The 17,406-nt window shown below is 54.1% G+C and overlaps 1 protein-coding gene across 2 annotated transcripts; it reads left to right on the top strand.

Annotated features, from left to right (window-relative positions):
- The first annotated feature begins 1,460 nt into the window (after positions 1-1,460).
- On the top strand, positions 1,461-15,720 carry SLC6A7 (solute carrier family 6 member 7). Of its 2 annotated transcripts, XM_005503398.3 has the most exons (14): positions 1,486-1,831; positions 7,203-7,383; positions 8,087-8,218; positions 8,789-9,023; positions 9,344-9,482; positions 9,753-9,887; positions 10,560-10,663; positions 11,220-11,344; positions 11,959-12,071; positions 12,153-12,284; positions 12,636-12,735; positions 13,068-13,168; positions 13,381-13,548; positions 14,448-15,720. In XM_005503398.3, exons 1-14 carry the CDS (start codon positions 1,799-1,801, stop codon positions 14,661-14,663), a joined length of 1,914 nt encoding a protein of 637 aa, XP_005503455.1. In that variant the 5' UTR covers positions 1,486-1,798; the 3' UTR covers positions 14,664-15,720. The 2 variants fall into 2 exon arrangements, with proteins under 2 accessions (XP_064885853.1, XP_005503455.1); XM_065029781.1 differs by having other exon boundaries at positions 1,461-1,831; positions 11,959-12,284.
- Positions 15,721-17,406: the final 1,686 nt, after the last annotated feature.

The following is a 17,406-nucleotide window of genomic DNA, read 5'->3' as shown; positions in this document are numbered from 1 at the left end:
GTCCATGCTGGCAACATGGGGCTGGGGCAGCTGTAACCAGGTGGCACCAACCTCTCCCCTCCCATGCTGTGGCTGTGGCTGTGGGACACTTCTCTTTCAGTGGATCCCAAGGGAAAAAGCCAAAGGGGTGATTCAGATCACACAGGCACAAAAGGCAAACAAAGCATCCCTGCCCTGAGCAGGAAGGGTGAGGCTGGGACAGTGCCTGATGTGGCTCCCAGCCACCAGCCTGGCCAGCTCCTGGCTCAGCATCCCCCAGCAGCATCCTGGGAGAATGAGAGGCGATGGGTAATTCCAAGGCAGGTGTAACCTGGATGGGTGAATTCCCAAAGACTTTTTTTTTCTTTTTTTCTTTTTTTTTTTATTGAGGAAGACGTGTGTGAAAGTAAGATGTTTGTTGGGTTATATAGTTTGCTCCTTCCTCCTTTACCACTGGGAAATCTGGATAAATGTTAGCTCTGAAAGACCCACTGTGCAAACACAACGTGTTGGATACTGCAGAAATGTGCCTTTATGCTCAGGATCTATTTCCTTTTGGGGAAAGTTTTCAGAAGTGCTTGCAGGGCTGTAGGAGCACGACTGCTAGTAGATATCAGGGAAATTTCCTTTTGTGTTGGGCAAACTGGGTCCTCTCAGTCTCAGCCCTGTTATTGTCCTCCACATCCCCAGTGCTGCCTACTCAGCCTTAAACCTGAGCAAAGCAGCGGGGGACAGGTCTGGGGCAGGCTGGAGCACCATAGGGCATCTATAAGGAAAAGGGGCACACACACCCTGAAGGTCTGGACAACAGGATATTGTCAAGGGAAAGAGGCATTGTTGTGGGTTCTGAGGCAGACAGCAGCTCTCCTGGTACCACACTGCCCCTGGGATACCTGGGGTTGTCCCCTCTTGCAGCCCCCCAGGGGACATTTCACACCATGAAAGTGGGAGAACTCAAGATAGCTTTCTGCCACCTCACTGGGGATTGGACTGAACATGGCAGGGAAAAGCCCACATGGCCCTGGACTTTGGGGCTGTAGGTTCCCACCGATGACTCAACAGGGACGTCTGAATCCTGGGGATATGACCTGTGTTTTAGTGCCGTGCCCACGACATGCTGGACGCAGCTGCCCACCCTGGGGCCTGCCCAAGCATTGTTCTTGCCTCCAACACAGCAGGATGAGCTGCTCCTACCCAAAGGGACTGACGGCTGCTGAGCATCCCCCTCCCCTGAGCTGGTGACTGGGTTTGGGCCACATGGGGAGAAGCCACTTCTGACATACTCAGGATCTGTCTGTGTCCTGCTATAAGAAAAATCACCTCAGAGCTGGCTGGAAAGATGCCAGGAGCTTCTGTCATCTGCACTTGCACTACTGCCACTGTGCCTGGTGCACGTGAGACCCCTGGGGTGCCCAGTGGCAGGTGCCTGCAAAGTCAGGTCCATCACTGGGAGACCTGACACATCGTGGCATGAGTAAGGCAGCAGCCGTTCCGCCTTGCTGCCCCGGTTGGGGGCTGAGGTCCCGGACCCCCCTCCTCGGCAGGGGTGCGGTTGACAGACAGCCCTTCTCCAGCCTGCCCAGAGCCGTCCCTCCTCCCTCCCTGCTCAGCACGCAGCCATCCTCAACTCCAGGCAACCCTTTCCTCCAGCCCTGCTCCCCCCGACCCTCCCCTGCCCCCCGCCCAGCCAGCTGGCAGGCACCTGGCACCCTCCTTGCCTGTTATCGCTTTGCCCGCTCCCCCTTCTCCTTCCCTATCACTGGAGAAAGCGAGAGGAACAAGTGTCGGAGCAGGGAGCGCATAGCAACAGGATTCTGGGATGAAGAAGATTCGGCAGCAGCATCTCCGGAAGGTGAGAGCTGGGGAGCGGGGGTGTCCCCCAGGGCTGGGAACGGGGGCAAGATGTGCCCATCGCCCCCCAATTCCCAGCCCTGGGAGACTCTGTGTGCAGCTGGCAGACTTTTCCTTGGCAGGGATTGAGAAGGGGGATAGTGTGTGTGGGGGGGATCATGGGGAGAGGGATGGGGGGTATTTTGTAATGATCGCTCCTGCCTCGCTGCAATTAGCAGATGACAGTGGCCCTGTGCCCGCTGCCTGCTCTGGCTGGTGGGGCGCTCCCCCTCATCCCTCCCCTGCAGTGATTCACGTTGTGTCTGGTGGCTGTGGGTGGGCACCAGGGACAGAGCCGATTCCCCATGGCATGGTTCCCTGGGGATGCTGCTCCCAACAGCCCTGGGGACCCTCCGGTCTTGGGGGATGCTGAGGGTTTCCCCCCATGCCACGGTCAGCACAGGGAGCTGGGCAGTTGATTTCCCACCTGCAGCTGGGGTTGCCTCCTCCTCTACAGTATTTAAAGGGTTTTGGGTGGTGCTGGACTCTAAACTCCCCTTTGGCAGCTGACAAAGCTATAAACCCTTTTTATACCCTGCTGGAAACCCTTTTAAACCCAGCTTTCAGGCTTTCCTATCCTAGATTCCTCTACATTGCCACTTTGCTTTTACCAGGCTCTCTGAGTCCCTATCTCCACCCATGTCAGGGTGGCAGAGGCTGACAGCCACAACTCCTTTGTGGGGACATCCTGCTGCTGCTGGCAGCATCCCAGGCAGCAACCTGGTGCTGTGAGCCCCCAGGCTCTGCCCTCTGCCAGACCGTGCCCACAGGGCAGGGTGACACCAGCCTGTGCCAGCCTTCAGATGGATGAACCCAGGAGAGTTCCATCCCCGCCAGGAAATTCCAATGATATTGGGACATGACGTAAAAAGCCGGCAGTGGCCTGGTAAAAGCCAGCAGCTGTCTGATGGCCCAGGCAGCCTCAGGGCTGCCTAGCTTTTTCCGCTGTTGTTTGGAGGCATCATCCGGCTCTTCCATCTCCTCCTTTTTGCTGCAAATTGCTTTTTCAGATAACTTTGTCACTGCATGATCCGTTAAAAGTTGACTTTTCCCCTTCCCAAGGCTTTTTGAGATACTTGCAATAATCTCTCTCCCGTTTAACATTTATTCAGGAATTCATTTAGTCCCACAGCAATCAGATGGAATGAAAAGCAGATGTCTCTGGAGTAATTTTCCCCATTCCTAGTGCTGCTTGGGACCCCGCTGTCCTTCATTACCAAAAAAATACTCTTGCTGAGCTCTAGAAGGAGAACCTGGTGCTCGCAGCAACCCAGGAACTTGGGGCCACCATACACAACGCTGGTGTCGGGCTTGCCCGGAGCTGGCCCCAGCTGATGAAGTTTGCACAGCCCCAGCTGAAGCACCCACCTCAGGACCCCAACAGCCTCCTCCCTCTCATTATGATCTGCTCCATATCTGTAAGCCGGGCGTTTTAATCCTTTTCACCAGGCATGTTTTAGACATATGGAAATTCCTATTTAATAGAAAAGATCTTCCTCGGGCTCTAAGGAATTCAGGTTGACTTTTGCATAATAGTGTTGCCAGAAGAGCTGAGTGGGTGTTTCTTTATTTGTTTGATTATTTATTTGTCAGGGTTATTTGGTAGAAATGGACGAAAGCCCATGGAGACCAGTGGTGGGAGCCAGGATATGGGCTGACCCTCCCCATTCCCAGCCGTGCTGCTGAGCATCATCCTCCTATCTGCCACAAACTGCATCCAACCTTCTCTGCCCCTTCCTCAGGGTTTTTGGATGAAGGGCCATAAGCTTTTACAGCTGTGCATGCTCCCTGTGCTCTGAACATCACTGTAGTGAGTTTGCTTCAGCCTCAGCCATCTCCCACCCTCCAATTCCCCGTGCTGGCTCCAGCATCGCTTGCTCCCTCTCCTGGCGTGTGCTGGGGGAAACTGATGCTAGCACAGCCCTTTGAGGGGCTCTTCCACACCACAGAGATGCTTTATTTGTTTCACTTTCCAAGAGATATTGCAGTTGAATTAATCTTTAGGTTGTTTGTGGTTTTGGTTTTGTTTTGCGTTGTTTTTTTTTTAAGAGATTAACAAGCAATTCGAACTAATCTGAGGTGACTCACACTTTACAGACGCACTGTGCTCGCACATGGCTGGGATCTGCAGGGGGGAAATCTGGCATCGGGTGACATTTCTGCCAGTCAAAGGTTGTGGTCCATGCACAAAATGCTGACAAAATAACCCCACAATGCCAGTCTGAATGGAGACAAAACATGGTGAAAAAGTAACTTCAATACAGCTGGCTTTTCATGGATACAGCTGAGTTTTGCACTGGTTTAAGTAAATCAGTTCACAGAAAATAATTAGCATAGTACAATCTCCTTATGGAAGCCAGCTCTTATCTTGGCAGAGACTGAAGTGCTTTTTCTCCTCAGCGACCTTTGCTTTCCTGACTTCTTTGGGAGCATCTTCTGGTGAATAATGGGAAGCGATGCCATGTTCAAAGAGGACGTGGTTGCCAAGGGAGCGGTTAGTCCTTGTCTGTTTATAACAGTGAGACGGGAGCCCAGTTTGAAAGATGGCAATTGACGGTGGAAAGCACTAGAGCAATATTGTAACACTAAAGCACTTCAGCTGCTACTGAAAAAGAAAATTCCTGTTATGACAAAGGCTGAAAGGGAGCATTAATCCCCAAAAAAGGGCTGGAATTGAGCTGGTGTGTGAGATTTCCAGCAGTCTGAGGCAGAGGTGTGCATCTGTCTGTTATTTGGGACAAAGATGGGCTGGAATCCTTAAATACTGCATTTTGCAATTCATTTTAAGTTGGGTAAACAGGCCAGGTTTTGTGACTTCTATGGAAAGACTACGATTTAGGGTATTTTGGGGGCATTGCAGTCATGGAGCAGCCTGTGTGTGTGTTTTCCAGCAGCATCCCTGGCCCATGCCTCCCCAATCTTTTTTTGTGGTGGAGACCTCAATGTCACTGTCCTTGGGGTCTATTCCACTCCTAAGCAGTCTCTGCTTTCTGCCTTGGGCTCCCAAATTCAAATTGCAGAGCTCCAGCTGAAGATATTAATAAGAGGGGGCAGTCACCAGCAAGACACAAATGACAAAGTGTATCCCATGGCCTCTGAAAAAGGGGACTGAGATGGGGACCAGGCTGTGTACAGTTTGGAAAAGGTGCTGACAGTTCCTTTCTTTTTGCTGCTTCTGAGTTGACTTCCAGCACCTGCATTTCCTCAGGTCACACAGCTCCATCCATCCCCTTTTGCAGCTGTTTAGGATTCAGGCAGAGGTGTAGGAATTAAGCGAGAGGATTTAATGATCTCCCAGCATGCCTACTTGCTATTTTTCTCTGATGCAAACCCGGAAAGTGAGAGCTCCCTGGGCAGTGTGAGGGACTGGAAAGTATTTTTTGGGGGAAGACGAAACTGTGGCAACCCCATAGCTCCTGTCCCCACCTGGCAGAGACCTTTGAGAATACAGCTTTGATCTGCTGAAACTTTTTGTGGGGATATTGCAAAGCAGTTTGTCCATTGCCTGCAAACACAGGTTGCTGCAGGTCATGCCTGCTGTGCGCACTGGGTTAATTAGCAGGCATGGCCATGGTTTGGAGAAGTTGCTAAGCTGGAGAGCTGTGTCAAACAGCTGCAGGAGAGCTGTCGGGTAGCAATGGTTTTATAGCAATAGTATTATATTTAGGTCACATTTTGAGCTTTCAACCTGTGCTTCTGAAGCTTTTCTTCTGGCCCTTGCCTTGTGACGGTGGCATCCAGTGGAAATGGGCTTTTCGTGGTGGGTTTTATTGTGACGGCTTTGCTCAGGCTGTACATTTCTGGTTGGATTTGGGAAGAGTTTGCCCCAGCTTGTCCTGTCCCTCAAGAGGTTTGCGAGTCAGGTGGAGATGGGTTTGCCTCTGTGTTCGGTGCCTTTGGGCTGCGAGTGGCACGCGTGTGGAGGAGTGGGGTGCACCCTGTGAACGAGGGGAGTGTGTGGCCATCAGCAACAGGTCTCCATGGAAACCGGCAGCAGGAGCATCCTGCCATCTGGCCAGAGAGGAGGAAGAGGAGGAGAGGAAGTGGCTGCCACCTCCCTGGGGGTTTGCAGCAGGGCAGCGCTGGGCTCTGCTCACCAGCCAGCTCTGATCCGGGACGGAGGTTTGCTGCGGGCTCTGAGCAGACTTGCACGCTGGTACCTGGGGACTCACACCTCCTTCTGGCTGATCTCTCCAAATGCAGACCAGTCTCCATCAACCACATCCCCTGGGCTCATTCTCTACAATTGCATGAACTCGGGGACACAGAGATGGATGCTTTTAACTTTTAGGAGTCCAGGAAGAAGGGGAGGCTCCCAAATGGGCTCCTTCTGCCCTGGTTCTGGTGCTGTTAGCAGAAATCACAGCATCATTCTGTCTCTGTGCCTCAATACAAGTCAAACCCCCAGGCAGGGGCACAGCAACACACAGCAGCACAGGGTAGGATCCTCATCCCACCCCTTTTTGCTGCCCTGTCTTGCCGAGCCTTTCAGCTTTGGTGAGTGCCAGTGGGATGGGAGCTGGTGGGGATGCCCTCCCCACTCCCCCAGAGCCAGGAGGCTTGGAAAATTCAGACAGACCAAATATCTCATTGCAGACCTGATATGCACACACACAAAAGCCAAGGAGCCCTCTTGGTGCTTCACCCCAAACTAAATGTATTGCAGGACTTGCACCTCCTTCTTGCAGAGCCGAGTCAGCCGGGGAGGGAGGGAAGTTGTTAATCCCCTGTCTGGTGAAGAGCTGCCTGTGCCTCACCGATCCAGGGCAGACTAGGGAAGCTGGAAGGAGTTCCCTCAGCAGAGACAACTGGGAGCATGTCTCTGAATCCCCACAGTGCCAGCTTTTGGCAGCTGGAAAAGCGTGAAAAACACACGGTGCATTTAATGGCAGCCGACTGCCCAGCAAGGCAGGGGCTGGAGGTGTCGCACTCCCTGGCGAGTTGGCGATGCTTCTTTCCCTACTGTCCTCAGCCCATGATCTGCAGGAGGTCAGGGAATTTTATCACAGACCCTTGAAAGAATTCATTGGGGAACAGGGGTTGCAGGATGGGTCCTGGCATCCCAGGGTGAACCTGGGCCACCTCACCTCTCCCAGGGGAGCTCTGGCCATGTGGGATCACATTTATCCCCTTTCCTTGCTCAGCGGGACATCCAGCTGGGGTGGTCCTTGGAGAACTGCTGGGATGGCGTGTCCCCAAGGGACAAACGTCTCGGGGGTCACAAATTAACACCCAAGCTCCAAGTGCTCTTTCCCTGTCTCCTGCTCTTTCCCCCACTTTTATTCCTTCCTCCACTTCTGTCTGCCCTCTCCCATCCATGTTTTCTCACCCAGCCGGTGACACCAGAGCTCCTGGTGAGTCCCAGCAGCCAGGATGGGGACCTGTGCTCTGAGTGTCCAGAAGACAGAGGGAACTGGACAGGGCGGCTGGATTTCCTCCTCTCCTGCATCGGATACTGTGTGGGCCTCGGAAACGTCTGGAGGTTCCCGTACAGGGCTTACACCAACGGAGGAGGTACTCACTCATCCTTTGGAGTGGCCACATCTCTCCCTCACTGAGCTAGTCTGGTGGGACACGTCTCTAAGAGATGCCCCTTTCCTTTCTCAGAGCTGGGAAGTGGTGTTTGTTGTGGGGTGGAAGACCCCCCTGCCCCCCATTCTTACTCTAGGGCATTAAACACCTGCACTCATGTGTGGAAGGGGCTCACCAGACCATGTCTGCACTCATGGGCTTGGAGACATTCCCAGCTCCATGCTGGACTGAATACCACCTGAGCATCCCCCTTGGTTTCCAATAGCTTCCTGGTCTGGTGTCCTCCAGGACCTAGCTGGACCAGCAAGTGCTTCCCAGGCATCAAAGGAGGGGAGTGAGCCTTTTGCAATACAAGCATCCAGCCATGGCGGTGCAAAGTGCCCAGCTTGTTCAGCTACTCACAGAGTAACTGCTTGTCTCATGCATTAAAAACTGGATAATTTCACAGTATTTGCAGAAAGTTCAAGGAGAAAAGAGAGTCGGGGACAAGGGGGAAGCACAGCACCAGATGAATCCCAGCCCCTTCCTCCTTCACTAATGGTGACGTGCTGTCCCTTGCTGTCTTCCAGATTTTAGCTTAGATCCCTCAGGGCCACAGATATTAAATCAACTTTGTTCCCTGTCATAGATGGGCTACGGGTGCTTGCTCTTTGTTATTTTACAGTGTTTTTCTTGCTCCTTGTAGGAGCTTTCCTGGTTCCTTACTTCATCATGCTGGCCATCTGCGGGATCCCCATCTTTTTCATGGAGCTGTCACTTGGCCAGTTCTCCAGCCTGGGGCCACTTGCTGTCTGGAAGATAAGCCCCCTCTTTAAAGGTACGTGAGTGAAGTCCGGAGCTTCTGTGTGGCCTCTGGAAGAGCTGCTTGATCAGGATATGGACCAGCAGCACCATCCCATGACCCTCAAAACTCTTATTAGAATCAAAGATTAAATCCTGGGGGAAGGTGGAGAAGGCTGGACCTCTGGGTTAGCTGTTTCAGTAGCTGCAAGACATGAGTGAGATCTATCAGTCTCCAGAGGCTCTGGATGTCACAATAAGCTCTAGAAATTGTATAAAAACTATTAAGCCTGCTAGCATACAAAATGCAGCATAAAAGCTAAGCAATGACTGTTAAAGACAAAGGTAAGAATAAAGTGTTCAAATAAAGGTCAAATCAAATACTTTTACTCTTAACATTAAGTTGGAGTAAAATAATCCATGTGATGCAATAGGCCGTCAATACAGAGATAGCATGTCCAGAGGGTATAATGACAATGAAGCTCCCCAAGTGAACCTCTGACTGGTTAAACATTTGGCTACTGAGATCCAGTATCTCACCCTGGTTTTGGATGGGCTCCACTCCTGAGAGATGGCTCACTCCTCCTTTATCCTCTCCTTCCTCCAGGTGTTGGCATGGGTACGATTCTCATCGTCTCCCTGGTGGCCATCTACTACAATATGATTATTGCTTATGTTCTTTTCTACCTCTTTGCATCCCTCACAAACGACTTGCCCTGGCAGCACTGTGGCAACTGGTGGAACACCAACCTGTGCCTGGACCACCACATCATCAAGGCGGGGAACGCCACCTTCCCTGTCAACATCACCAACACCGTCAGCCCAAGCGAGGAGTACTGGAGGTACAGAGGTCAGCCTGACCTTGCTGTGGGGACATGGTTGGCATCCATCCCAGGAGAGCATGGAGATGGGATGAGTGGCGAAGGTCTGTGCTCTCATGGCATGGTGGGCTCTCATGGTAGGTGCTGTGGGTGCAGTGATGGGCTGTCCTGGTCAGCTGTGAGTGATATCTCAGTTTAGCTGTTGGGATCATGTTCCTGGGATCTGGGAGGTCCCCATGTTCTACCATTGCTTTGCTGGCCTTGCCAGGTTCAGAGAGGGTCTCTGGGAGATGGTAGGGGGTGCCTGTGGCTGCTCACTTGTGGTTCTCCTTTCACCCCAGCCGGTACGTCCTGCACATCCAAGGGAGCTCTGGGATTGGAGATCCCGGGAGGATCCGCTGGAACCTGTGTCTGTGCCTGCTCCTTTCTTGGACTATCGTCTATCTGTGCATCCTAAAAGGAGTCAAATCCTCTGGCAAGGTAAGAGCTGGTTGGTCTCTGGGGGATCTACAGTGATGTCCATCAGTGCCTGCAATTCTCTGCACATCTGGGAAAGTGAGACCCATAAACAACATGAGCTGGACACAGTTCAATTTGGAGATGACTTGTGCACCCAGACACAGCAGGGCTGACACTACTGGCCCCGCTGCATCCCAAGGACCCCAGCTCTTCAGTGTGATGTGATGTCCCATCCCAGGGACAGCTCTGCTCTCGCTCCCAGCTCTCCCAGCTGCCTCTGCTCTCCTGCAGGTCGTGTACTTCACCGCCACCTTCCCGTACCTCATCCTGGTGATGCTGCTCATTCGTGGTGTGACCCTGGAGGGGGCCTGGAAGGGCATCCAGTTTTACCTCACGCCCCAGTTTGATCACTTGCTGTCTTCCAAGGTTAGCAGGATTTTGTGCAATTTGTTCAAACCACAAAAGTGTACCTTCTCCCGCTACCTCCAGCACGGAACAGGGGCAGGTCCCTCACTCAGATGCCTTTTCTGGCCACCCCTCAACCTAAAGTCCTCTCTCTATTTGCTTCCAGACCACAAGTATTTGCCTTTCAGCAATCTGTCTTTGCTGCACACTGTGTTTATACTGCTCTTCCCACCTGGCCCAGTGCTGTGCCTGCATTTCTGGATCTCCATCGAGGGGATGGCAACCTCACCACCTCCACTGGGTACCGGGACCATGGGCAGGATTAGCCCAGCCCCTGTGATGGGCTGGGAGGTGGTGGCGGGTGCCCATGGTGGATCTGGCCGTTCCGTTTTTCTCAAGCACTGCCAAGCAGGGAGTTTCCTTGGGTCAGCAAGTATTGGTAGCAGAGACCACCTAGTTTTACAAGGGCATTTGATTCCTCACTGGACTGTCTCTAAAACACTCTTGTTAGCCCTTCCACTATCCAGATGACCCACTATGAGTGGTGAACGTGTCAGCAAGGAAAGGGCTTTGTGTGCCTGGAGGGCTGGGGAAGTTGCGCCAGGGGCTCTGGGGAAGCCTATTTTCAGCTCCCTCTTCCTGGGAGGGTGTTTCCAAACATCTGCTCTCCTCAGACCTGTTTCCTTCCCCCAGGTGTGGATCGAGGCAGCCCTGCAGATTTTCTACTCCCTTGGGGTAGGCTTTGGGGGCCTCCTCACCTTTGCCTCGTACAACACCTTCCATCAGAATATCTACAGGTGGGAACCAACTGTTGCATCATAAAAATTGTGGGTTGTGGGGAGCCATGAAAACCTCAGTGGGTGGGTTCAGAGCCAGCAAAAGCACAAGGTGCAGCACAGGGTCACCCAGCACTGGTTTTTGCCCAAGCACCTTACAGATATGTGACAGCTTGCACAGACTTAAGGGGGATGGAAGCACCTGTGGAAGAAAATTCTCTCAAACATCAAGGCACAGAAAATGACTCAGAAGTCTGGGGCTGAAGGCTGAGGATGTTTGAGGCTAGAGTTCTGCATGTTTGTGCTGTCCTCAGCATCTGTTGCAGGTCACCAGGAGAGAGAGGAGTCTGGGTGTTGGACATTTGGGCTCACACCCTTGTGCAAGCTTGGAAAGAACCCCACAAAATGACCCATTTCATACATTCCTTTTGACCCTGGAAAGCACATGCCAAGGGAGACTCTGGAGAACTGCAGTGGGTCACCTTACTCTGGCACTTGGGGCTGGAAATGCCACTGTGAACTGGTGTGGAGTGGGAAAGAGATCGCATGTTCAGATCATCTTCTTTCTCCTCTGTAGGGACACCTTCATAGTGACCCTGGGCAATGCCATCACCAGCATCCTGGCAGGGTTTGCCATCTTCTCTGTTTTGGGATACATGTCCCAGGAACTTGGGGTCCCTGTTAACCAGGTGGCAAAAGCAGGTGAGGCCAATGAAGACCCTTTCTCCTTCTTCTCCGAGGAGCAGACAGATCAGAGAAGGGGTGGTGTGGGGCAGCTCTTTGATCCTCTATAGCACCTTCAGCTGCCAGAGCGAGGACACAGGATGGAAACACTGGGAACCTCCTACCCTGCCAGAACTTCCCTCCTGGGCCGCCTTCCTGGAGAAGCTGCAGGCTCCCTGTGCCCTGCCATGGCCAGGATGTTGGGGAGATGTGTGACAAACCCACACAAAATGTGAGGGCCAGATGTGAAGCTAATTCAGGCCATGGGATGGAAGGTATCCAAGGGTGTCAGTGTGAGGGATAGAGCTGTATGCTCAGCAGGCCAGGGGGAGGAAAAGGAGCAAACCAGTTCCTGCTGTGTAAAATCTGAGCAACACCAAGTGATATCTATTATAATAAAGGCCTGAGCAAGGAGCAGGTTGGTGCTCCTGCACTTCTTCACCTTCTGCTACAAGACCCCTCCTGCCCACCTTGGAAAAGCCCTGCAGCTCCCCATTGCGGTGCAACACTGCTGGGCTCTCCTCTTCTTCACCCTCCTGCCATGTCCAGTGCTGTCACCCACTTTTCACCCTGCTATCCTTTGCCTCCCCTAGGTCCTGGCCTGGCTTTTGTGGTGTACCCCCAGGCCATGACAATGCTCCCCCTTTCTCCATTCTGGTCTTTCCTGTTCTTCTTCATGCTGCTAACCCTTGGCCTGGACAGCCAGGTAAGGACAGAGCCCACCAAGCCAGCCACAATGCCCAGGCAGCCCAGGGGGCTCAGGGGACCTCTTCTCCTTTGTGTGCAGTTTGCCTTTATGGAGACCATTGTTACAGCAGTGACTGATGAATTTCCCTACTACCTACGGCCAAAAAAAGCTTCCTTCTCGGCTATCATCTGCATTGCCCTCTTCCTGATGGGGCTCATCCTCACAACGGAGGTGAGAATATGGGGCTGGATGTGTTGTGGGGACTGACTAGGGCTTCATTTTAAAGAGTGCTTAGAGCAGGGGCCAAGTTTGTATGTGTGTGTATTCACATCAGCTAACAAGGTGGAAGAGAGATGATCAATGAGCCTGGGCTTCCTGGGGATGTGAAGTCCAAGGGGACTGACACAGCATTATTCCTATCCCCAGAAGGACAGTGATGTCTCCTGAGGGTGCCTGACAGCTGTCTTCCCCAGTGTCCCCAAAAGGGATAAGGGGACATATCCCAAAAGTGGGAGGACATGGGTGGGGGTTTGTTGGGATGCTGGTCCCAGAGATGCTGGCCACTGTGCTTTCCCTTCCCAGGGTGGGATGTACTGGCTGGTCCTGCTGGATGACTACAGTGCTGGCTTTGGTCTCATGGTGGTGGTGATTACTACCTGCCTCGTGGTGACACGTGTCTATGGTAAGGGGGTCTGTCCCCACAGTGACACAGGGAGAAGTGGGCTGTCCATATCAGAAGAGGGATTTAGAGGGAGAGGTCGGGGAGCCAGCAACCTTTCAATGGAGCATGAAATGCCAAAGCTCCCACCACTTGTTTCTTTTTGGCCATCACTGGATTCACTTCTCTGGAGATACTTAGGGTGATGAGACCCGTCCCTCAGACAGCACCAGCTGGGATTTGCTGTTCAGGATGCAAACCATCACTTTTGATCAGTGCTGGGCAGCCTGGTACAGGCACCTGGCTCTGGGGGAGGGATCACAACTTCTGAGTCCTTCTCTCTCTCCCTCCTCCAGGCATGAAGAGGTTCTGCCGCGATATCCACATGATGCTGGGCTTCAAACCAGGGCCCTACTTCAGAGCCTGCTGGATGGTCCTGTCCCCAGCAACAATGATGGCAAGTGCTCAGCTTGGCATGTCAGATGGTGCTGGAGAGCCACAGTGGTACCAGTATTCCTGGGTGACCTCCCAGTGTGACAAGTCTCTCTGCTGGCATCTCCTGCCCCAGTGACTGTTCTGGTTCTGCTGGGAGGTCTCCATCATCCCCAGGCCTTTTTTTAGCATGGGAGCTTCAGAGGGATCTGGGCTGACCTCACTTCCCATTTGCAGGCTCTCCTGGTGTACAACATCATCAAGTACCAGCCCTCTGAGTACGGCAGCTACCGCTTCCCTGCCTGGGCTGAGATCTTGGGCATCCTCATGGGAGTTCTTTCCTGCCTGATGATCCCCGTGGGCATGGTGGTGGCTGTGCTCCGAGAAGAAGGGACACTGTGGGAGGTAGGATGTTCTGGGGCCCAGAATTGCTGGGGAGAACCCCAGAAATGTGCAGGGGTGACAACAAGCCCCTGCCAAGCCTGTATCTCCTGGAAATTTTTGCACTCTCTCTCCTGGAGGTGTGTGTCTCCGTCCCTCCTTGCTGCCCATAGGGTGTGGGAGATGACATATCCCAGGGATTTCAACTGTGTCCCCTCTCAGGATGCCAAGCAGGCACGAAGTCAGGCACATCCTCTCACCAAAACACACTTAACGTGGCTTGCCTCGTGGGGAAGTACATTGTCCCCAGCGTGGGTGGGCAGGGACATGTGGGACTTTGCACCCATTTTGCAGGAGCAATGACAGAGGGAAGAAGGCAGCTGCTGGGCTGTGCAGGCAGCACAGGCAGGATCTGAGTGCTGAAAGGCTTTGCCCAGGAGCAGGTTACAGAGCTTCTATAAGCTCACAACCCTAACAGCCTGGCTTTGTTGCTCTCCCCAGGCTGGGAATAGCCAAGCAGCAGAACTTGCTACCCTCCCCAGCCAGAGCCCAGACTGGCCACCAGGCACAGTGATGTGGCCAGGAGCCACCTTGGCTGAGGCTAACCTTTTGCCCAGGTGCCTCTAAACCCCACCACAGACTGTGAGCCTACAATAGCCCCCAGCTCCTGCAAGCCCTCCTCACCACCACCCACAGACCACACTACCTCCCCAGCCTGCAGCAGGGCACTTATATAGACCTGCCTTCCCAAAAAGTTTCAGCACAAGCTTCTGGATCCATCCCACTCTCATTGGGGGGTCTTCCGCTCCCCCAGGGCTGGCAGAGAACATCGTCCTCTGGGAGGGGCGGGTGGGCTGCTGCGGGGGGAGCGGATCAGGTGCCAGTGCAGGGTGCCCATGCTCCCCCCATCTGTCCCCTCACAGCGGGTCCAGCAGGCCAGCCGTCCCGCCATGGACTGGGGCCCATCGCTGGAGGAGAACCGGACCGGCATGTACGTGGCGAGCCTGGCTGGCAGCCAGTCCCCCAAGCCGCTGATGGTCCACATGAGGAAATACGGGGGTATCACCAGCTATGAGAACACAGCCATCGAGGTGGACCGGGAGATGGAGGAGGATGAGGAAGAGGAGTCCATGATGTGAGGAAACCCAGCACCCTGCGGGCTGTGGGGGGCTCATTCCCCCCTAATTTGCACAGGTTGCACTGCGGCACTTCAGGATGGCTCAGGGGGTCTTCTTTTGGGGAGCAGTTGGGAGCTGCCGACCCTGCCCGTCTCCTCACTACCACCCTGGCCCCACGAGGATGGAGCTCCTGCCCATCCCAGTCCCCTCGATGTGTTTCTGTTCAGTGTGACAAGCTGTGTGACGAGTCCGTGTGTTCGTGTGACAGTGTCTGGTGAAAGAGTCAGGACTGCCCCACTCCTACCCACATCCTCAGCCCTGCCCTCCCCATGCAGGGATGCTTGGGCTGCAGCCGCCAGGGAGGAGCAGGTCCTCTGAGTTAGTCTGTTCTCTGCTTGTGTATATTTAACTCCAATAACCCACAAACAAGTGTGAGAAAGGACTGTAATATCCTCTGTGCCCTAGGGACAGTGTGTGCTGGTGTGCTCACATGGAGGTACTTCAGCAAAACCAGTGTAAATCAGTGTCCTGCTAAAGAAATCTGACCTCATAAATGAGCAGCTAAAAATAATTAGAAGTGGGGAAAAGAAAATGCCTTGTAAACAAACCAGCTCGGGCCTTTCCAAGCTTGTAGGTTCCCCATGGACCTCGGTGGGTCAGGGCATCTTGCAGGGCTGGGGGAAACTGAAGGGAGGGAGGAGGATGATGACCTGTTCCCTGTGTGTGCAGGAGGACAAAGGACAGGTCTCAGCTGAACCCATTGCCAAAGGAGGACCTGTGCCCATCCCGAAGGGGAATTCGAGGGCTGTCCCTAGGCCTGGGTGCCACTTTTCCCAGGGAAAAGCAAAGGGCTAAGTTTGAGTGACTGTGTATAATTTTGGGATAGCTCAGCCTAGGGCCCATGTCCCAAAGCTCCCATCTCCTGCTGATGCTGCTGGCCGGGGTGGGGGGAGGGGGTGTCAGTGAGCTCCTGGTTGGGTTTTATGGACCGGTTGCTGCCAGTCCCCATTACCACAGTGTCATGTACACCTTCTCACATATACCATCAGCTCACCATTAAAAAACAGTGTGTGACACAGCCTCTGCGTGGGTTATTTGGGGGGTCCTCAGCAGCAAGAAGGGCATATCCAGTGGGGTTTCCAGGGATAACCCCCTGGGATTTGTCCTGCAAATCTCCATCCTGGTTAAGTAAAGGTAAAAAACCCAGGATAAACACAAAAATTAGGGCTTATGTCTGGATTATGCATGTGGCCCTGTTGCACTGGGCTATTAATCGCATGGGCCATGCAGCCCTAGGTCCAGCACCATGAGCTGAGCCTTCAGGATGAGTCCTGGCATGAGGCTGTGGTGGAGGAGATGTAATTATTGCCTTCACTCCTCTGACAGTGCAGGGCCAGCTCTGACACCACCTCCTCCTGCCTGCCCATCTCACTGTGCCCAAGGATGCTGAACTCCCTCCCTGGCTGGCTCTGCCCTTTCCCTGCAGGACCACCAATGCCTTTCCACATCCTCCTCACCATAGCCTACCATGGCTGCAGTCTGCAGGGGTGATGGGGATCCCCCAGCCCCAGCTTCTCTGGGTGTGTGGGGCTCTGGCAGCACGACCGTGCTGCAAAGCACCTTCAGTCGCAACCCCCTGGGTTAATCATTAGAGGCCAGCCATAAAAGTGTTGCTGATGGAAAGTTCAGGCCATGGTGGCTGGGGAGTGGAGAGGGCCTGTCATAAATGTTTATGGCCCCAATGAATCCCTCGCTCTAACCTTGACACTATTTACTGAGCAGGAGGGCTCAGGAGGTCATGGTGTTGCCCAGCCATTGCTGTGGGTGCTGGCTGGGGAGCCCGGGCTGGGCTGGCCCTGGGGGGGCACACAAAGGGGTTTGCATGGTGTGATGGAGCAGGTGATGGGCTCAGGCATTCTTGGGCTGAGAAAGCTGCTCTGGTCTCTGTACATGTCTGACCTTGTTTACCACCTGTGTGTGGTCCTGCCATATTCCCCCAGTCCCCCCAGTAATCGCGGGATCCTCTCCCTTGGCAGCTGCCATCAGTCTGTGTTGAGTACGGAGCGATGGGAAGGATGGAGCAGAGGCTGCACTGGGGGATGTGTTGGGGACCAAAGCTGACAGCAGCAAGTGGAAACCCAGGGCAAAAAGTGCCAGGGCAGTGGCACAGCCAGAGCACATGTCCCCTGGGCCATGTGTGGCTCTGCACAAGGAGGTGTGGGACTTGCTCCTGGCAGCATGTCCTGCTCCCGGGGCCAGCAGTGCATCTGTATCCCACACCGCAAGGTGGCCTGAGGTCCAATGCCATCCTTCCCATGTTCTCAAAGGATGGCAACCCCTCCCACTCCTGTCACTTTGCCCTCCTGGCATGTCCCGATGCTATCCTGGGGAGCCCTGGACGTTCTCCCTGGATTTTGGCGAGACCTTCCGGCAGCCCCGGGATGGGTGGCGGGGGGACAGGGACAGTGACGGGAGGGGTGCCTGGGTCTCTGTTGCGAGCTGAGGACAGGGGTGACAGCAGTGGCAGGAGCGGTCTGGTGCTGACACCTGCTGGGGCCGCAGCACATGGCAGGTCGGGGATGGGGGGGACACCCCCGGCGAGAAGCGGCACCGCGGCGGGGTCCGGGTGTGCTGGGCAGGGACAGGGACCGTCGCCAGCCGCCCCCCGGGTACCACCTGCCTGCACGGGCAATGCCCGGCAGCTGCTCCTGGGACACCCCCAAAGCTGTCCCGAGCTCTGCTGGGGGGTCTGTACTCCGCAGCC

The sequence above is a fragment of the Columba livia genome, chromosome 14, assembly GCF_036013475.1.
Source record: "Columba livia isolate bColLiv1 breed racing homer chromosome 14, bColLiv1.pat.W.v2, whole genome shotgun sequence".
In the NCBI taxonomy this organism is placed as follows: domain Eukaryota; kingdom Metazoa; phylum Chordata; class Aves; order Columbiformes; family Columbidae; genus Columba; species Columba livia.
This window is presented reverse-complemented; position numbering and strand designations above follow the sequence as displayed.